Below are 20,504 nucleotides of genomic sequence, written 5' to 3' on the forward strand. Positions count from 1 at the left end.
CTCCTAGAGACCAGAGAGCTGGCTTGGCCGCCCCAGGCCGGAAGCTCCCGCGCTCCCTCTTGCTTCCCCCCTCCACTCCCCCAAATACCCCACCCGTGGCGCCACCCGCTAACGGGAAGGCGGCGCACAGCTCGGACTTGACTCATTCCGAGCGTTCACAGAGGGTCACTTATGAGCCGCATCCCGAGAGGCGCATGGGCGTAATGGGTTCCAGCTGCGGCCGGGTGCCTGACCGCCGGGGAGGGAGGGGGAGGTGGGGCATCCCAGGCCTGCTCCCCGCTTGCCTTCCTATCTGGTTCGCAGAAGGACGGGGAAATGGGGGAGGATGCAGCCTGCACCGGCAGCCCCTTCCTCAGGCGCCTGCCTCCCTGCTGCCCTCTCTAGCTTGCTCCTCCCCTCCGTCCTCTGCCCTGTGTCCCCAGGCCCAGCAAGGGGACCAGAGCTTGTTGCCTGGGGCCCTGCAGCCAGGAGGGGTCAGCTGCTCCAGTTGGGGTTCTTCCTGGCTAGCCAGGACCTGGTGGGGGTGAGGCAGTGGGGAGAGTTGGGGGACACTGAGGCTGGGCCCACGGCTCCCAAAAGACCCCGACCCAGCTGAACCTGGCCTTCCTCCTGCCCCCAGTTCTCTCCTCTATCCATAGTCTTGCCCTTAGCGCTGGGAGCTGGGCCCTGGCCAGCCCCCCACCCCACCCTGTGAAGGACCCAGGGACCCCGCCATCCCTCCCTGCTCCCCGCTCTGCATGGCTGTCGGGGGCGGGGGGGAACCGCAGTCCTGTGAGGGAATGGAGGAACACAGGCAGGGTCTGATCAGGACTCTCTCCAAGAGCTCTGTGCCCCTCCTGAGCCCACGCCCCCATCTGTGTGCCTGGGCTGGTAAAAAGGACCTGCTGGGCCCCAGGGCCCTGGGCTGCAGGTCCGGGGAGGTGTGGTGAGTGCCGCGCCCCATCTCACTCGGGGGCACACTACTTCCTTCCTGCCAGCCCTTGGAGGGGTGCTGTGGGGCCTGGGGTGGGGGTCCTGGGGATGCTTTGACCCCTGTCCCTCACCTCCTCCTCCATTATAGGACTTGGCTAAAGATTCCAAGGGGTGGGCCTTACTGTCTTACCTATGCTGCAGATGGGTAAACTGAGTCCAAGGACAGCAATTCAACCCTAAGGAGGAGATGAGTGGAGGCCGTACCCACCTTGGGGGTCCAGGTGAGGGGCAGAGGTGCAGGGATTCCAGGGTGCCCATGGCCTCGTGGGGTGGCTGCAGCCTCCTCCTCCCACCGGGGTCCCTGGGGCACAACCCTTCCTCCTGGTGCTCCCTCCAGACAGTTGGGATCAGAATCCCTGGTGTGGACACAAGGCCCCTGTGGTCCCAAGCTGGGCTGGAGGCAGTGAGCTGGACAGCGGCCTTTAGCTGGGCACGGGACTCCCAGAGGCTGACCGCAACGCCCCACTCCCACAGCCCAGCAGGTCTGGCCACCTTCTGAAGAGCTGGAGAGGGGGAAGCCGGCCCCGAAAGATGGAGATGGAGACGGAGATGCACATGGAGGGGCCAGGCCCAGCTCCCCAGGCCCTGCTCCCACTCCATACCGGCTCCCAGCTGTGCAGGGCAGGCCAGGTGGGTGTGTCCACCCCAGCAGCCTCCAGTGGAGGCAGGTGAGGCTCCCCCACACCTGGGGCCTGGCAGAGGCAGGCCACGGCACTGAGACCTTCATTTAAAATCACAGAGGGACGGCGTGCCCAGCACAACCTCGACACCAGGGTCGGGCGGCTGAGGCCGCAAAGGCCGGGAAGGACGCCGGGGAGGCACTGCCCCCGCGTGGTTCCACAGGCAACTGCAAGAGGGCCACCGGTCCCGCTCCAGGAGTCAGGCTGGGCTCTGGCTCTAGCAATCAGTGCCTGGTGTGTGAGGTGGGGCATGTCGGGTGGACCCTGCTTTCAAAGCATTTCCATGAACAGGCCGTTCATGTCCTTCCTCTTGACCTGAGTCAGGATGCCTGGCCTCCTCACGGGAGAGAGGCTGGGCAGGTGGGATGCCTCCAGTCACCACCCGAGAGTCCTGTGCCAGCCTGGGACCCCACCCTGGATCCCAGACACTGCGGTCATAGTTGCTGGACAGCCAGCTCTCCGTGGATGCCCAGAGCCCAGTGCCCACAGGCCCTCCCTTCATCTAGGTCCAGCCGGCGGTATCCTTCCGCAGCCTGGCCTCCTGCAGATGGCCCTGGGCAGGAGGGCCCCTGCCAGCCCTGCATCTTTAGAACAGAGTTGCTGTGTGCTGGGCAACGGCCACCTCCCCGAGGCTACTGCTCACTTCAGGCTCTCCGTGCTCGGGCTGGCTGCACACCAGGACAGGCGCCTGCTGCTGGCCGGTGGGGGCGTTGCTCCTCGACTAGTAGTGAACCCAGGAGTTCCTGAAGGCTGGGCATTGAGACGGGCACCGGGGTGAAGCAGATGACTTCCGCAGCACGGGACTCGGCACATGAGGCTCAGACCGTGCCCGAGAAGTGAATGGCTGGAAACCCAGCTGGAACTGCCAAAGGTGTGAATCACAAACTACGAAGTGACAGCAAAGCATGTTTTGGAGGCTGAGGATGTTGTCTGGCCTGTCTGCTCCTGTGGCCATGGTACCCACACAGGCTGCCTGGGAAGGTGGCAGGTGGACTGAAAGAGCCTAACAGCCGACAGTGCAGGTGTGGGTTTACACGTGTGTGCATGCGTGTGCACGAGTGCAGGAACAGTGCAAGTGAAGCCAGGCCCAGGACAAAATCTGCAGGGAGCCTGGGAGGAGAGGCAGGGAGAGGACAGAGCAGGTGCAAGGGCCTTGAACACCCAGTGAGGAGTGTGGGGCCGATCTCCACTGTGGGTGGCAGGGAGAGGCCCCTGAGCCAGTGGAAGTGGCCCATGGTGAGTGCAGGGCCACCTGGCACAGCAGGAGTCCCAGGAGACTTGCACGGGGCCAGCCTGTCCCCAGCTTGCTCACGGATGCGCAGGGCTTGCAGCTTGGGCAGGGCTGAGCCCCTCTCTGTACATTCCTGGTCCCCGTCCCTGCGGGCCTGCACTGTGGTGGCCCTGCACCCTCAGAACTATGGAGGATGAGAGTCTCCCATGTGCTAATGGGACAGCTGGGCTGGGGCCGGTGCTCGGATGAGAGGGCTAGAACCCTCTTCCTTGACTTTCAGACTGCCCAGGAGCAGTGAGCGAGCTGACCAGTGATGGCCGGAGATGGGCTCAGCAGTGCCGAATGATGAGGCTCCCATGGGAGCCCTGAAGGAGGCAGCGGGGAGGGCTTTGGGCGCTAGGTCTGGGTGTCGGCTGCTCCCGGCCTTGCCCTGAGCAACTCTTTCACGTGCTGGGAAGAGTAGGGCTCTGCTTGCTTCTGGGAGCTGTGCTGGCTGTTGCTAACCCTGAGAGAGTGGGCGAGTGGGCGAGTGGGCGAGTGGGTGAGCAGCGTGAAGCCATCCATACCATGGAGTGTTATTCAGCCTTGAAAAGGAGGGAAATCCTGGCCCACCTGCAGCATGGATGGACCTGAGGTCGTCACGCCGGGGCAGGGACCTGTCACGAAGGACAGTACTGTCTGGCTCCGTTTATCTGGAGTTGTCAGGGCCATAGAGACGAAGCATTCAGTGGTTGCTGGGAGGCGTGTCCTGCCACCCCGTCCCAGTGGGCCTGTCTGAGTGTCTGGTGGCGCCCGTGCTGCCTGCTCACCCTGGTAATCGGACCGAGATCTCAATCACCGACAACGCAAATAGCAAGCGTCGCCCAGCTCCACATGGCTCTCAGGGGGCTCCGAGGGGGACAGTGGGAGTTGGGGGCAGGCACAGCCCCAGCCGCCCTGACTCGCGCCCCTGCGGCGGGGCTGGCACTGCTCTGCGTTTCTCCGTCCACCCCCGAGTCTAGGTTTGTCAGGGCCCTGAAGGGGCTGCAGGAGGCCACGTGTGATGCAGGCTGAGCGCGAACTGAGGCTCTGCCGCTTCCTCCCTCGGTCACCAGCGCAACACAGAGTGGCCGGCAGGTGAAAGTCCCACCAGGCTCCTCTCCTCGTTCTGCCCTTGCACGGGCAACCGTGTGTGTGTGTTGTGTGTGTGTGTGTGTGTGTGTACGTGCATGTGTGTGTGCACACTGATATGGCCATGTCATTTAGCCACCTGGCGCCACCTCGGACAATTACTCCTCCCAGGGGACAGGTGGTGTTTATCTAGGGCTACATCTGCCCTCACAGCAGGGCTCCAGGGACTGAGGGCCAGGCTGATAACAGCTGAGTCACCGGTCTGTCTGGGGTGCACTGGGATCCCCAAGGTGTAGGAAGTGCCTGGCTCTGGTGGCTACAATGGGGTGACAAGCACAGGGAGGCAGGGCATGCTGGTTAGGGGAGCAGGGGGCGTCCAGAAGCCAGGGTGAGGGAAGAGGGCCCTGAAGCTGTTCTGGGTCTGTATAGTAGCTTTGCAGGTGAGTGCCACGAAGACAGACAGCGGAACTGACAGAGTGGGAGTTGGGGACCCCCACGGCAGCCCCCGTCCAGGCAGCCCAGCCAGCTCCCACACCTGGACAAAGGAAGTGGAGGGTGGAGGACAGCGGATGAACCCAGAGCGCCAGGCAGAGGGGTCCATCCCTAGGCTGCTGCGTGGTGCCTGCCAGGCTCCCCTGTGTGTGTGTGTGTGTGTGTGTGTGTGTGTGTGAGTGTGCGTGCCTGAGCACATCTGCCCTGGCACGTGCACATGCATGTGCACATGTAAGTGGGCAGGTAGTGCCTGGCCTTGGAGAAGCCGCCAGTCCCCTCTGTGCAGTGCCCCGAGGTGCCCTGCAGCATCAGGGCAGCCACCTCACTGACCTGGATGACAGCGGCCAGCCCCAGCGGGGGCGGCTCCATGGAGGCCTGGTCCCCAGACTCGCTGTAGTCGGAGCTCATGGCTGACCAGCACACAGGGCCTCGAGGAAAGTGTGGCGTGGCTCCCCACGCATCTCCTGCCCCGGCCTGGCCAGTGCACCTGCCGCGCTCCTGCCTCGCACCTGCCTGGGTCCTGTCCTGCTGTGCTGAGACCCGAGCCCGGGCACACAGCTGCCCAGCTCAGTGCTGAAACCAACCGCCAGTCCAACCAAGCCAGGGCTGTTGCTGTGGCAACTGGGACGCCTGCCCGAGGGCTGGGTTTCCCTGGAAACGAGTACAGTACTCATTCTGGGCCTGAGGAACGTTGTGGCGGGAAGCGGCTCCCCGGAGACCGGGAGTGAAGCTGCCCCTTGAGACACCCCTGGGGGTGGCCTCTCCCCACGCCCGTTTGCTCAGGTGGACTCAGTGCTCACTGCCCACCCAGCCTGGGCTGCACTTCACCAAGAATCCTAAACTAACTTTCTCAACCGTGGGAGGAGACACGGGAGGGAGCTCCTGCCGAGGCACAGTGGAGCCCTGCCTGCCCCACCTCTGCCCCCAGAGCCCTTCTGGGGCTCCCCCAACTCATGCACATGAACCCCAAGGCACTGCCACGGCACCAGCCCCAGCCATCAGAGTAGTGAGGGGAAGAAAGGGTGTGTTTCTGGGCAGGGAGGACACTTCTAGGGCGCAAGGCACAGCCGGTCCTGCACCCCTGGCTGGCTGTCTGCACACAGAGCTCCATCGCTTGGGCCCCACGGGTGAATGTGCGTCTCCCCCAACCTCGGGGACCTCAGTCCTAGCTGGCATACCCAGAGCCAGCTTGATGTTGCCGGGGTCCCTCTGCAGAAGGGGGTGCCACAGCCTTCTTGTGGGGAAGGCTGGCCTGTGTGGGGCTCTGGGGAGGCTCCCTCTCAGAGCCCTGGGTTTTCAGCCAGTCCAGAAGGTGGGGAGGTGCTTGGTGGGCCAGGCCAGGAGGGACCACCAGGGATAGAGCCCCCCAGAGGTGGGGCTGGGGAGGCCTTGGGCCGAGCCGAGCCTCTCCCCGAAGCTTGGTGTGTGCTTCTCCTGTAGTTGTCACTGCAGTGGAGAAAGACAGCAGGCCGGTGCTCCATCCCCAAGGAGCCCAGGGAGCCCAGGGAGCCCAGGGAGCCCTGACAGGGCCTGGCCACCTGCTGAGACCGCAGTGCAGAAAGCGGGGGTGCCTGCATTCAAACAAAGCTCCCCGAAGTCCTGGGCCCTGTTCTCCTCTGGGGTCCCAGGGCCTTGCTCAACCCACCCCCGAGTGGACTGCTGCCAGGGTCCCCACACAGGGACAAGGCAGCTCTTTTGTCCAGATGCAGCCCTGCTAGGAGCAGAGCTGGGGGCTCGCTCAGTCCCTCTCACCCCAGCACCGGCTCTAGGTTCAGACCCTGGGGGCACATCCCTGGGTAGCTCCTGGCTCTACCTGGCACCTGAGGGGGCAGGGAGTAGGGGAAGGATCTCAAGTGGGGCCCTTGGGTGGGGAGGGGCTTGAGGAGGCTGTGCAGATGGGGTGGCCATCCACGGGGCCTTCTGGACAGCTAGAGCAAGACTTCACTCACAGCTGGGTATGGTGCTCACTCCTGTAATCCCAGCACTCTGGAAGGCTGAGGCAGGAGTATTGAAAGTAAAAGTACTGTGTGGGGAAGTAGCTCAATGCAAAGGTCATGGGTTCAATTCCCAGTACTGGGGGGAAGAGACTTCCTTCTCAAACAAGCTGTTAGCTGAGCAGGTGTCCTCTGTCCAGGACAAAGCTGAGGTCCTCTGGCTCAGCCCGTGGCTGTTGCTCACGTGGACCAGTGCTAGTACGGGTCTGAGCTCAGGTTTCGAGAGTTCATGAGGCCTCAGAGGTGCCTTGGGGTGAGATCAAAGGCAGGGGTGGACCTGTCCTGCCCTCAGCCACTCCTGGGCATGGAGCAGGAGGGCTTCCGGGAGAGGCCTGGCAGCAGGGCAGCTCCGCTGGGCCCCTCAAGCCCGCCCGTGACACCCAAAGCAATGCCAGGTAGCCACCTTGCCCACTGCTCCCTAAGTTGTCTGAAAGTCCTGGGAGCTGCTGCCCCCCAACTGTCCTCTTAGGCTGGTGGAGAAGTCCAGCTCCTGCTGGACTTCAGCCCAGGACTCCTGCCTGCGTCCTCTGGGCACTGGGCGGGCCAGGCTGTGTGTACACCCAGGCTGGAGAGGAGGCCATCGAGGGAGGTCAGCCTGGTGCCAGTGAGCAGTTGGGCTGTGCCCGAGGTCATGCCCAGGGCTCTGTCTGACACAGGGGCACTGCCCACTTCCTGTTCTGCACCTGCATGACCTGCCGTGGACGGGGCCCACGAGGGAGACCCTGAGCAGGTCGGCCGAGCCACCCTGGGATGCCTGGGCTGCGGCTGTACGGTGGCTCTGGAGCAGGCCCGGGTCCCTGGGGCACAGAGTCACTGGAGAAGCAGAGACAGGGACAGAAAGCAAGGCAGATTCCAGAGAGATTATGGCCAGACAGGCAGCCCTGGAGCCCGCAGGGCCAGGACAGAGCAGCAACAGAGGCGCTGCATTCCTTTCCGTGCCCCGCCCTCTCCCCAGAACTGTCCTTTGCGTGAACCGAGCCTGTGGACTCCTCAGAGTCACCGTGTCCTGGGCACAGAAGGTCGAACGACACTTCCTCCCTCCCCACTGCTGAGAGGATGGGAGGACGTGGGCGAGAGGCCAGCTGAGGCGGGGCTAGGCTGGCGCCTCAAGTGACCCTCACATAGGAAGTGTGGTGCATTTAGCAGGCTTCCAAGGTGCCCTTTCCTCCCTGGGGAGTTGGGGTTGGGGTGGCAAATTGTGGCATCTGTGGATCCAGCTGATGATATACCAAGGAGAGGCAGCTGGCACATGTGCTGGGCTTGGGGATCCAGCCTGCCCACAAGTCCTGTGAAGCTCCCTGGGGGGAGATAACTCGGCCTTCGACACCTGTGTTGACCCACGGGGAGGCCACTGTGGAACGATGGCCCCGCGGACTCGGGGGTGGCTCAGGACTCTGCCCTCTGCTACCTGTGCTAGAGGAGTCAGGCACAGAGAAGCAAGGGACTGGGGCAGCGCCGGGGCATCCTGCCCTGAGGATCTAACCCCAAGAGCTAAAGTATGAACCTCCTAGAAGAAAACATGCAAGGAAAGCCTCACAACATTGGATTTGGCTTTGATTTCTTAGACATGATTTCAGAAGTACAGATAACAAAAGAAGAAATGGATAAATCGAACTTTATTAAAATTTAGTGCATCAAAGCTCAGTATTAAAGATAGTAAAAAGACAGAGTATTCTTTTTCTTTCTTTTTGAGACAAGGTCTTGCTATGTAGTGCTGGCTGGCCTTGAACTCACAGTGATCCTCCTGCCTCAGCTTCTTGAGTGCTGGGACAGGCATACACCACCACACCTGGCTAAAAAACAGAATATTCTACAGGGAAATACTTGCAAAGTATCTTCTGATACAGGGTTAAGATCCAGAATATATAAAGCACACTACAACCCCACGGTAGCAAAACAACCCAATTAAAAACAGCAAAGAAGGTAAACATATTTTCCCAAAGATACACAGATAGCAAGTAAGCCCGTGAAAGTGTGCTTGATGGCACCAAGCAATGGGAAATCAAGATAAAAAGCTGTAATGAAATAGCCCTCAGCCCCTCCGAGGCGTTACTGCCAAGAAAACAGAAACCAGTGCACCAGGGTGTGGGGAAACCGGAAGCCCCATGTGGATCAGGTGTTTGAAACAGCAAGGCAGCCCCTCCAAAATCAGACGCCACACACCCAGCGGCTCCTCCTGGGTGTGTGCCTCACGGACGGAAAGCAGAGGCTTGGAAAGGGATTTGTATGTCATGTTCACGGCCGCCACAGGGAAAAGCTACCAGCGTGTCACGAATGCATGAAAAGATGAGCAAAGTACGGCCCACCCATTCGGCCCCTCCTCCCAGGCAGAGCTGCTGTCCCTGCAAGGCCCTGGCCGCTTAGGACACCACTCCCGCTGGCCTTTGCCCGGTGCTGGCCGGGGTCCAGGTGAGGCCCTGGCTGGAGAGGTCTGGGAGAGGGGTGGCCAGCAGGGCGTCCTGAGCCCCTGCACTGAGGGTCTGCCACTCCATGCTGGCCATGTGAGGACAGGGAGTGGCCGGGCAGCTGCTGTCCCTGGGCCCTGCCTGGAGCCACGCTGAGGTTCTGCCTGGCCCTCGTGCTCCCTGTACTGTCGACCTCACTCCTTGGCCCAGGGCTTCCTGGTTCCAGCGGGCATGCATCAGGTCAGCTTGTGGTGGTCATCAGTCAGGGGTAGTCGTAGGATCCAGGCCAGCTTTGACCAGGGGCCTTCTCATGCCCCACCCTGAGGTTTAATTTGCCAGCTGTGTTCTCACGTCCCCCTGGAGTGGCCTTCTTGGGTGGCCGTGGACATCTGGCTTCCCTGGAGCGGTGGCCCCATGGGGAGGGACAGAGACCCCCGCTCAGCCCACTCCTCGGCTGCCTGCTGTGGCCAGTGCTGCCCTGTGCACCAGCCCACTGTCCTGCTACTGCAGCTGTGCAAGGCTGTGGGTCCCCTGAACCCACCCCAACTTTGTCCTTCCTGTGGGAATTCACCCCAAACCCACAGATGGGAGACTGGGCCCACGCAGCTATGGCGTTCTCATACACACCCTGGGCACAGGCCATGCGTGGGCCAGTGATGAGGTAACCACCCGGGAGTGCCAGCCACTGGGAAGCCTGTTAGCTCTCTCTGCTTCTCCTTCCGAGGGTGCAAGGGCCACGCCCCAGGCTGGGGTTCCAGATGAAGGAGCAAGCTTTCGACTGTCCCTACAAGCCAAATGCAACTCAGAATGACTCCAATTCCTCCCACCCCATCCAGTGTGGTGACCTGCTGTTCCATCCCAGACCCTGGGCCACCATCCTGCAGGACACTGGCGTCCTCAGGATAGGCGTCTGTCTGCTGGCTGGGGGTGGCTGGCTTCTGCCTGGCTCTGCCAGGGCACGGAGGCAGCCTGAGGTCCATGCCACATGCTCCCTCGATTCTGTCCGGGACTTGGGGCAGTGACTGCGCAGGCCACACAGTGAGGGTGTGGCTTCTTGGGCTCCCTTTCTGCATCTGTCCTGCACCAGCTGCCCTGGCAGAGAAAGGCCGTGTAGAGAGAAGGGTGCCCCTGCCACCAAGGAGGGCTCCCCCAGGCCCCACCAGTGTCAGCTGGTGTGGGCCCAAGTGGACCTCCCAGGGCACTGCCAGCATCTGTCTGCTGGTGCATCCTGCCTTGGCCACTTTTGCCTCCCAGGGTGACCCTGGAGACCAGCTGAGGTGACCTGGTCAGGCGGGTGGGCAGTGCCCCCCTCATGTGTGCAGGGCTGAGAGCAGCACCACAGAGGTACCCTCCGTGGCTGTTAGATGGTGCCCACGGTGGCTGGCCACGTACAGGCCACTTCCTGGTGCCTGGCCCCTGTGAGTGGTACTTGCAATGCAAGAGAGTAAGGACAGTGACAGGAGTTGCAGGGCGCGGCTGGTGGCCCTGAATGCGGTCCTGACTGTTCTCAGGAGAGGCAGGGGACACAGACACGCCTAGGGGTCCTCATGAGGACAGAGGCAGAGACAGAAGGGTGCCACCACGGATGGCGAAGCCACTGAGCTGAGGAGGCACCTGAGGGGCCCGGCCATTGAGGCCTCTGTCCTGGGCTCCTGGGGCCCTGGGCACAGCCCGCCGCTGCCCGTGTCACTCTGGGACCCGTGTGCCCCGTGCGGTTCTGGCCACACTGGGACCCTCAGCCTCTGGAGCACGGCTCCTTCGTGGCAACTGGGACGGTGCTGTGCTCCTCACCAGCAGCCCTGTCCTCTGTGCTCCACGAGGCCTCCCTGCTTTGTCCCTGAAGGTCCAGGCAGGGCCTGCTCCAGCTCCCCAAGGACTCTGCTCGCCCTCCATTTCCCAGTGTCATCCATGCCGGGTACAGGCATTGGCCGGGCTCCAGGACACCCTGAGGCAGCCGACTCTGTCCAGTCATGGGGGCTGAGGGTGGCACTGCCAGGGGCCAAAGGGGGAGAGGCCCGTTGGGGGCTCTGACGAGGGCAAAGATCTGGGAGGACCAGTGTCCCCCAGTCTGCGAGGGAGGACACTGTGTCCCGGGGGCCTGGTGAGGGAGGATCAGGCAGCACCTTCCTCAGGTCTCAGAGCCCTGTGAGTTTGGGGGCAGGGGCAGCTGAGTCCTGGGCAAGCCTGGACACTGTGGGCATAAGGAGTGAGGCTGGGAGAGCTGGAGACACCACCGAAGCCCCAGTATTGCAGCTCAGGCCCCCAGCAGGGTTAGGGTTAGACTGGGTGCAAGGCCCATCTGTTGCCTCACAGAGTCCCATGGAGACAGGGGCCATGACAACACAGCATGTTGCTCTGGGCAACCCCAGGGGCCAGGCTTGAGCTAGGCCTCAGGGAGCCTGTACTCGCCCTGGAGGTTTGGGGCAGGGACCTGCGTCCCCCAGAGGTTTCCAAGCACCAGGATGCGCTGGCTGCCCACCCCTCAACCTTCTTTGGGTCCTGGTGGCTGCAGGGATGCCGTCTCTGTCATGCACACACTGCATGCTGAACTCTCTGCATATGGCCAGCCAGGGCCAGGGTCGGTAGGGGAGGCTCCTGCCGGCCCCTAAACCAGGGCTGCAGCTCCTAGGCCAGGTGATGGCAGCTTTTCCCAGGAAGGCCGGCAGTGTGGCACCGAGGCGCCCAGGCCAGGCAGGTGGAGGACAGCTGGCAGAGGCAGTTCTCACACACCCCTTCCAGGCTTCTGCCTTTCCGCTGGCGCAGGTGTCTAGGGGTGGGGAGTGACTGTAGCTCTCCAGGCTGCCTTAGAGAGAGGCTACCACTCCACCTAGGGCCTGGTGGCTGTGCCTGCGTCCCCTCATCTGAGGCATGGGGTTACCTGTGTCTCTCCAGCCTGGCAGAGAAGCTGGGCAAGAAAGGCCTGATTTCCAGAGACCCCACCACCTGCTGTTGGGATGGAATTGGGAAGAAACCCCAGGGATGTAAGTCCCTCGCCAGGCCTGCACTCCCAGCACAAGCCACACTCTGGTGTCAGCCCGAGACCAGAGAGTTAGTCTGGAAGGAGGAGGACTGAGGGTGTAACCGGCCCGGCCCCCTGGACGGCCCCTGGGACATTCCTAATCGCTGGGGACTGACTCACCCACTTCAAAGCCTTGGCTGCCACTCAGTTATTTAACCTGTGCCTAGCGCTGTCGCTCTGGAATTCCGGCTGGAGCTGCGCCCCACCTGCAGACCTGCTGCTCCCCTGGGCAGGTGCCTCCCCTCTGCCTTCCCGGCCTGTCCACCAGCTGGCAGAGCAGTCCAAGGGCTGTCTGGCCATGGCTGTGAAGGTGCCCCTGTGGCACCACTACCTGCAGGCCATCCGGTCCCGGGAGGTGTCCCGCGTGCAGGACTTCCAGCGTGCCGAGGACGTCCTGCTCACCTTGCTGGAGCATGTGCACACCCTGGACCCCCGCTTCCTTGTAGACTACTCTCACCACCTGGAGGCCTTCCAGTTCGCTCTGCGCTCCTCGGAAGACCCACTGGACATGCAAGTGCTGCTGCGGGTGGACTCCAGTGCGCTCCTGATTGAGGAGCAGGGGGCCTCGGAGCCAGGGGATGGCCCTGTGCTCTGCCGCCTGGGCATCCCCAGGGGAGCGACCGGCCTGGAGCCCTGGATGATGGAGGATGTCTTCAGCGCCTCCTCGGAGGGCAGCACCAGGTGCTGTGGCTACATCATGCCCAGCAAAGTCCTGCGTGTCCTCAGAGACCTGCTGGTGGCTGCCATCGTGTACTGCAAGCACCACGGCCTCATTGCTCCAGGTAGCAGCCCGGCCCCTCAGCAAGCCTGGTGTGGGGCTGCTGTCTGCACACAGGGCGGTGATACCTGTGCGCACACGTGTATTCCTGTGCGTGTGTGTGTGGTGTGCACGGTCAGTGTGTGTGTTGGCGTGTGTGTTGGCAGACCCTGCTCTGTCCCAGCGCTGGGTGCCTCCAGGGAAACGTGTGTTTGCTGTGCTCCTTTCGTCCTGTGTTTTGGAGGCTGAGGTTTTCAGGACATTACTGTTTCAGTAGCTGCAAATGTAACCTCGTGTTGCTTTGCTGGTTGGCTCCAGGAGGATCCCTAGAAGGGTTCTGGGCCACTGGCTCTGGTTTTGGTTGCAGCTTGTTGTGAGCATGCTCAGAGCCAACCCTTCCTCCTGTCTCTGGCACACTGCACCGGGCTGTGTGTGTGCTTGTGTGTATTCACTTGGACCCACCAGTGTGCACACGTGAACAGAGGGATTTTGGGCTCTGAGTGCTTAGGTCTGTCCCGGTTTGTGGCTGAGCTGCTGACTGGTGCCCTGAGCCCCATGTAGTGCCAGGGCCAGGCACTTCCAGACGCATAGGGCCTGGCCTCTGTCTCTCCCTGGAGTCTTGTTGACCCTAGGGTGGGGACACTGTGCCTGGGTAGGCAGCCCCCGATTGGGCCTGAGGCAGCCAGTATCCCCCAGCAGGGCTCAGACGGGGGGTCGCCAGCACTGGGCTTGGCCTGGCTCCAAGCAGGCCCTCTGCCTCCCCTCAGGAGCCCTGTCCTCTGCTGCTAGAGGACATGGTGACAGCAGAGCCACAGCCAGGCAGCTGTGACAGGTGTAGGACCAGAAGACCTGGGGCTCCTGACAGACTCCATGCCACGAAGGCAGCTGCTCTGCAGCCCTGCCTGGAGGGCGTCCTGTTTGTGGACCAACTCTCGGTGACTAGAGACCCTGTCACTGCATGTCTGCTCCCAGAGCACCTGCAGCCCCTCATGTCTGATCATTTCCTGGCCTAATCACTACAGAAGCTCGGCAGGACCATATCTGTCCTGACCTAGCCCTGCCATCTGCTCTGGGTGAGCAGGAGCTTCCGGCTGCTCTGGGACAATGGGGGTCACCCTCACATGCCCAGGAAGCCCCTGGCTGGGAGGCAGAGACCCCCGCTGTGTGGCCCCCATGGGTGTGCTGGGTGTGCAGGAAAACCCGGGCCCTGCTTCCCCACGCTCAATCACCGAGGGCAACGTGCGGCCAGGCAGAGAGCAGGCTGTCCCCACCCTGGAACCGGTGGGACCAGCTGGGGCAGTGGGGCTGCCAGGCTGCCAGTTCAGGGACAGAAGGAACACGTGACCTACGGCAATGAGGGGACAAAGCCACAGAAGGTGGCTGTAGATGATGCACCGCAAACATGGAATCCAGAGGGGCCCAGGGAGTCACCGATAGGGAAACTGAGGCTGGGGGATGGGTGGCCCGCGGGAGGGGGCCTGTGCTAAGGGTCCGTCCTGAAGGGCCAGGCTGGGATGGTGAGGTCGCTGCCCCACTCCCTCAGAGTGCTCCCAGGGCTCGTGTCTGGGGCCTTCCGTGGGATCCTGCCCACCCCATGGGCCTGTGTCCCACCTGTCCTGGCTCCTGAGAACCACTCGCCTTCCTCCCTTGGTGCTGATTTGCTCTGCATGGAGCATGCAGTGCTGGGTGGCCTGGACCTGTGGGTCCGTGACGTGGGCCACGCTGGGAGGCAGACTCTCAGCCAGAAGGTGTGGGCAACAGGGCACAGGGGCGCGGGGGAGACGGCACTCAGTGTGCAGGGCAGGTCTGGGTGTGAGTAAGATCCAGGTCGCTCTGTCATCTCAGAGCCGCTGGCCCAGCCATGGTCAGCCCCCAAGCAGGGTCTTCCGCACACACTGCTCTCCCTGATGTCTTCTGCTGCCCAGTCCCTCCCTTGAGATGTGAGGACAGCATGGTGCCCGTACCTGAGTCAGCTACAAGGAGGCTCTTGGGACGGGGAGGAGGGGCCCACCCTGGTCTCTGTGCCATCCAGCCGGGGCTGGGCAGTCATGTCTGTCTGTCCTCACTGTCTGCACAGTTCCCCTCTTGGGAGCCTGAGTGCAGATTTCCTGGCATCTGGGGGTGCACAGGCCCAGGGTTGGGATGTGGGGCACCCACAGCTTCTCCCGAATGCTGAGAAGATGCTGGGGCACGGAGAAGCCTGGGAGGGAGGCCTTGGAGCCCTCTCTTCCCTGCCTGCAGCAAGGGGCTGCAGGCTCAGGGCTCAGGCTTGGGGCTTAGAGTTCACAGCGGCTCTGCAGAGCACGCTCCCAACTCCAGCTCAGGGCAGGGCTGGGTCCGCCACTGCCCTCGCCCTTGGTGCTGCCCTGGCCCTGCCTGGTGGTGAATGGAACTGAGTCTGACTGAGTTGCTGGTCCTGGGCATGGAGATGTGGCCCCAGGCTGGGGCCCAGGCTTGGTGAGGGGCCTGGCAAAGGGGGGCCTCACAGGGAAGCTGCTCACACTCCAGTGCGGTGAAGTCACCACGCTGACAGTTGTCCCACAGAAGTGTCATGGCGCGGCACAGCCACCTGTGGCTTAGGGCACGGAGGGCTGCAGGTGGAAAGGCCTGTTGGTGGCAGGGGGCCCAGGGGTGTGCAGCTGGCCTGACGCAGTCCTCACAGGTTTGCTGAGCGCTGCCACCCTGAAGGAGGAGCAGCTGCACCTGTCCCTGCTGGTGTCCAGTGGCTGGAGGAAGATCCGCTTCAACATTGTGCCCGCGCTGCGGAGGAAGTGCGATGTGCCTGGCCTGCACGAGGCCTGGCTCACACCTGGGTTCCCTGAGGGCACCCTGAAAAGGATGGTTGGCCACGGGGTGGACCTGGTTCCCGCCAGCGCCCAGCACTGGAGGTATGGCAGATGCCTTTCCTGGGGCTCAGGGTCCTGGGGATAGGCGAGAAGGGGCTGCCACGCCGGGTTGCCCACCCAGACAGAGCGTCTGTGGTCCCTGCCCACCGCTGCCTGAGGCCTCTGTGTCTCACGAAGTGGCTGGCACCTCGAGAGGAGTCGGGGTCCATCCGGCTTCCTCCAGCAGGATGCGGGGCACCCCATGGGCAGCTGCGCCTCAGTCCTCTCCTGGGCGGGGTAGGGCAGTGGCTGTGGGGGCCTGGTGGGTCCGGGACCTGAGGGCAGCTGGGGTGGGGCCCTCTTCACCTGGCCCAATACCAGGCTGTCGGCTCTGTGTGCCAATGGTGGTCAGAGTCAGATGTGAGTGCCAGGCTTGCGCGCCAGCTTGGGCTGCCCTTTCAGGTTGTGCCCCACTCCCAGGAGGTCCCTCAACCCCTGTTCAGCTATAGACAGCCCTGCTGGCCTGGCCTCTGGTGGTGCCTCCTTGGATCCCCAGTCTCTGTCCTCGGGGGCCTGTGGGCTCAGGAGGGCCTCCAGGTTCTCCATCAGTGTCTGTGGGGGGCAGTGGCTGGGCCCCCTGGAGACAGGTTGGACACAGAACACGGTGTGGCAATGGGCTAGGTGGCTTTCCAGCTGCCCACAACCCTGGGGTGGCACTGGCTTCTCCCCTAGCTCCTTTAGGGAGGGGTGGGCCCCCTTCTGGTAGCTCTTTGGAGCCCGTGAGGACCCCCGCCCATTTCAACTGCAGGGCAGGGCTGTGGCCAGGCTTGCCGAGTGCCCACCGGCCTGCCACAGAAGGCTGAGCAGAGGCATTTCCTGTGCATAACTGAGAGTGGCCTCTCGAGTCCTGGGGAGGATGACAGCCAGGCCTGGCAGCGCAGGTGCAGCCCTGGCCGCTCAGCAGGTGCTCTGTGGGTGCCTCTGGGGCAATGCCCACAGCTGCAGGCATGGCTGGGGATCCTGAGCCTGCCGGCTGCCCCAGCCGCCATGGAGGTGGCTCTGTCTTCCTAGAGGGGCCCTGGGTGCACCCAATGCTCCTGCCTGGCTGAGGCCTGTGGTGCCTCTTCCCAGATGCCAGGGCCGCTGTCCAAGCGGGGTGGGGCCAAGGACCTTCCTGTCCACTGAAAGGTGGACTGCCAGGGGCTCCCATGTCCTGCATACCCCTGGGTGTCTGTACAGGCTGGGTGCTAGTGTTCATGCTCTGAGGCCACCCCTGAGAAAGTTGGGGGTGGCAGCACAGCCCCACACCCACTGCTGGGCACAGCCTTCTGACGGGTGGGGTCCAGGCGCCCTGCACACGCAGGAACCGCAGCAGAGGATGCTCTTCCAGTGACAGCTGGGAGCTGGGCTGCAAGGAGCCCAGCCCTACCTGCTCTGGCTTTCAGGGCCTGCACAGGTTACCTGCTCACCCAGCTGCTTGGGGAGCTGGGTGCCCTCCGGGGCCATCGCCTGGATAGCCTCTCGATCCTCGATCGGGTCAACCACGAGCACTGGAGGGACGGTGGCCGGGAGCCTGGCCTGACCTTCAACCACCTGAAGGTAGGTGAGGAAAGGCCATGGCTGCCCAGCTCTACCTTGGCTGCCTGCATCTGTGACCCAGGCACAGGTGGGGCACCCAGGTGTGTCCCTTCCTGAGTTAGTGACCTCTGAGGCCCTGCTATCCTGGGAACGCTGTCAGGTCAGATCTCAGGGTGGGCAGCACAGAGCTGGGCCCGGCCTGGGTGCTGGACAGGGCAGGGTGGGTCCCATAGGGGCGTGGCAGACACAGGAGAGGCAGGGCCGAGGCATGGACCCAGTATATGGGCTGCGGGGCACTGCCAGGTCCCCTGCCTGGTGTGTACTCTGTAGATAGAGGGGCCTGGCCTGCCAGGTGTTGAGGGGAGGTGACCGACCTGTCCTCAGACCTTAGCTCTGCCCAGAGCCATGTCCCTCAGGCCACTTGCTGCCCTCTTGGGCCTGCACCTGAGGTGGGGTACATGAGGGGTGTCTGATTCCCAAGTTGATGGTGCTAGGAGCTGGTAGAGGAGAGGGGCCTCAAGGCAGAAGGGAGAAGGTGCTGGGTGCACTTCCCTGATGCCGCAGGGATGGGCCCTTTGGATAGGCCTGCACAGAATGAGTAGGTGCTCCATGGAAGGGTACGAGGGAAGCTCAGAGTGTGGAGTGAGCCTCCCGCAGGATCTGAGGTCCAGAGAGGAGGAAGAAGGGGCCCTGTGGGGGTGAAGGAGCAGAGAGGGTGGACGCCCCAGAGCTGCTAGGTGGGGGCAGCAGGTGGGGCGGGGCCTGGTCCAGACTCAGATGAAGGCAGGAGGCCTGACCTCTGTGCTGTCCGCAGACTGTGCTGCTGTGGGCGTGCGCACTCTTCCCTGCACCCGAGGACTGGACGGAGCTGCAGGGCGCTGTGTACCGAGTGCTGGTGGTGCTGCTCTGCTGCCTGGCCTCCAGGACGCTGCCGCACTTCCTCCATGCCGAGCGCGACCTGCTGCAGGGAGGTGACCTGGATCTTGGCGCTGTCTACCAGCACGCAGAGAGTTTTGCCCGCCAGCCAGAGGCTGCCCTACGCATCCATGCCACTCACCTGGGTCGCAGCCCCCCGCCACGCGTGGGCCACGGAGTCAAGGCGCTCCTGCAGCTGCCGGCCAGCGACCCTGCCTACTGGGCCACGGCCTACTTCGATGTCCTGCTGGACAAGGTGGGCCAGCTGGCCAAGGGGCTCCACAGACCCAGGGTCATGTGAGGGCAGGGACAGAGCCTGAGCACAGATGGGAGGCAGGGATCACCAGGCGTGGGGTCGCCCCTGGGTCCAGAGCTGCTCTCTGGGAGCCAGGGCAGCATGCACTGCCCCCAGACCCTCACGTGGTGAATGTCAAAGGCCCCAGCTTGCTGGGCCTCGTCCCTTGTGAGATGCAGCTTTTCTGGGCCTCCTGGGCCCCATCTCTGCTCACCCATGGCCCCAGGACCTTACGTCTGTGGGCCTGCTTTTCAGGGTTACCTGACTGCTCTGCCAACTGCCCCTCATCCCACAGAGCCTGCGCTGGCTCATGTTCATCCATGCTCAAATAGCGCCAAGGCAGGAAGGGCCTGGGTGGAGGGGAGCTGCTTGCATCACAGCAGCCAAGAAGCAGAGAGGACACAAACTCTCAGGCCACGCCCCGGTGACCCCTCTTCTCACCAGGCCCCAGGCCCCAGGAGCAGGCAGCTGAGGGTCCAGTCTCCAATCGCTTCCCGGAAAGGGCCATTTCAGATCCAAATCATAGCGAGGCTCCGCTGTCAGCCAGGCCAGGCCCTGTGTGTGAGGACCCCCAGGTGGCGCCCCCAAGGCAGGAGCCCAGACTCGGGAAGGGCAGATGTGGCCGATGTCTGTGACCCTCGCCCTCCTGCCTGCAGTTCCAGGTCTTCACTATCCAGGACGAGGACCGCGTCGCAGCCATGCAGAGCATCTTCAGGAAGACCAGGAGCCTGGGCAGCATGGACACCTGAGCCGTGGAGAGTGGGCTTCTCCTGGACAGGGGTGGTGGAGGGGCTGGATCCTCAGGGATGCCGCAGGCTGTCCTAGGGACAGCGGGGACAGTCTGAGTGTGCTGGGTGGCGGAGGCCTCGGGGTGGCAGCCGCCTCCCTCACCTGCAGGCCTGGGATGAAGGTGCATGTGCCTCCTGGGACCCGGATGATCCACTGTGTGACCCTGGCAGGAAAACTGAGTCTTCGGGGACCAGTGCTGGAGGGCTTGCTTGGCCTGTGTGAGGCCACTCCTTGGTGATTAAATTGGGCTGTGGGCCCCTGGGCAAACTAATGTCTTGTAGGCACAGGGAGAGGCCCTGTGCTGTCTCCAGGCGGGAACATGGAAACCTCCAGTGGGAGGCTGGTGTGCACGGGACGCTTTCAACGCCTGTGTGCTGTGAGAATGACCCCTCCCCAGGGGTCCCCACTTCCTGGTTTGCAGAGGAACTGAAGCCCACAGAGGGGCCCCATGGCTCCTATGGCCATCCCCAAGCCATCTGCCCCCGCCGGCCCTGCCTGTCACCGTGGATGTGCCTCTACGAGGCCAGGTCCTCCCCTGGCATCCAGCTTGCCCTACACCTCCACTCCTGCTGCCCTCCTCCCCCACACGCCCCCAGCAGCTGCCTGCAGCCAGTAAACTCCCCCACCCCAGCTCAGGGGGACCCTGACTTCTCCATCCTACTGATCCCTTGGGGTCTGAGCCACAGCCAGCCCTGGGCTCCCATAGCCAGCATGTGCCACAGAGTCCCCTACCTGTGTCTTCAGAACCTAGGACCAGGTGTGAGAGGAGCTACACGACTAAAGCAAGTGCCCCAGGCCAGAGCTGACACCCACACAAGCGGCACAAAGTGGCATCGTCTCCTCTCTAAGAAGGAGGCACACAGGTCAGGATCAGGCCCACGTCTGCTTTGTGGTGGACCCAGAGTCCAGCGCCCCAGGAGGACCTGGGTGCTGTGTGTGAGTCAGGGTGGCCCTGCCTAGGAAAAGGCAGTGATGAAAGTCACAGCTGGGAGGATCCAGACCAGAGCCATGTGTCCCCACCCAGACAGGCTCACCAGGCAGGGCCAGCCAGAGCCAGGCGGCCGTGGATGGCACAGGCTGAGCCACCTCCTGACTGTCACCTGTGGGCCTGTGTGAGGCACAGTGATCCCAGGTCAAGTTCCTCCCAAGGCTTTCAGAAAAGAGGAGCAGAAAGAGCCTGAGGCCACATTACGTGGCAGTAGAAGTACAGGGCCTGGCAAGGGCCACCTCCAGTGACCCAGGCCCGTCTGAGCCATGCTCAAGGCCTGCTCTGGCAGCGCGGCCCGGGTCTCCTCCTCTTGTTCTTCCGCAGTGCATTTCACTCCCTAGCTGGGGTCAGTGCCCAGCGGGTTTAACGCTGTCCGTCCTTTCCTCCTCCTGCCATTGGCAGTGTCTGCCCAGTAGCGGAAGCCTGAGGCTCTCAGTGCCCTTTCCAGCCGAGA

The 20,504-nt window shown here is 63.0% G+C and overlaps 2 protein-coding genes across 17 annotated transcripts in view; one reads left to right on the forward strand and one right to left on the reverse strand.

Moving 5' to 3' along the window:
• Crocc2 (ciliary rootlet coiled-coil, rootletin family member 2) overlaps positions 1–5,092 on the reverse strand; it is a 47,379-nt gene extending 42,287 nt beyond the window's left edge. For 12 of the 16 annotated variants that reach the window (XR_001232162.1, XM_013508071.1, XM_013508078.1 and 9 more), the window contains exon 1: positions 4,816–5,092. Coding sequence is in view for 13 of the 16 variants with exons in the window: in XM_013508071.1 (XP_013363525.1) it covers positions 4,816–4,893 (78 nt within the window). In the remaining 3 variants the exon portion in view is untranslated. Of the gene's footprint in view, positions 1–2,295; positions 2,515–3,495; positions 3,576–4,815 lie in introns of those variants that run through there. The other 4 variants (XM_013508073.1, XM_013508072.1, XM_013508077.1 and 1 more) reach the window with 4 other exon arrangements.
• Positions 5,093–10,285: 5,193 nt separating this feature from the next.
• On the forward strand, positions 10,286–19,329 carry LOC102013118 (chromosome unknown open reading frame, human C2orf54). The gene is made up of 5 exons (XM_005411145.2): positions 10,286–12,685; positions 15,323–15,548; positions 16,931–17,084; positions 17,878–18,234; positions 18,930–19,329. Exons 1-5 carry the CDS (start codon positions 12,202–12,204, stop codon positions 19,020–19,022), a joined length of 1,314 nt encoding a protein of 437 aa, XP_005411202.1. The 5' UTR covers positions 10,286–12,201; the 3' UTR covers positions 19,023–19,329.
• The last annotated feature ends 1,175 nt before the right edge of the window (positions 19,330–20,504 follow it).

Source organism: Chinchilla lanigera, unplaced genomic scaffold (assembly GCF_000276665.1).
Source record: "Chinchilla lanigera isolate Chin_1 unplaced genomic scaffold, ChiLan1.0 scaffold00141, whole genome shotgun sequence".
NCBI lineage: Eukaryota > Metazoa > Chordata > Mammalia > Rodentia > Chinchillidae > Chinchilla > Chinchilla lanigera.

Excerpts from the sequence above, each read along its gene's own strand:
- LOC102013118 (XM_005411145.2), top strand. The coding sequence starts at position 12,202 with ATGGCTGTGAAGGTGCCCCTGTGGCACCACTACCTGCAGGCCATCCGG. Across the intron at positions 12,686-15,322 it reads CCACGGCCTCATTGCTCCAG|GTTTGCTGAGCGCTGCCACC; the intron begins GTAGCAGCCCGG and ends CAGTCCTCACAG. Across the intron at positions 17,085-17,877 it reads TGACCTTCAACCACCTGAAG|ACTGTGCTGCTGTGGGCGTG; the intron begins GTAGGTGAGGAA and ends TGCTGTCCGCAG.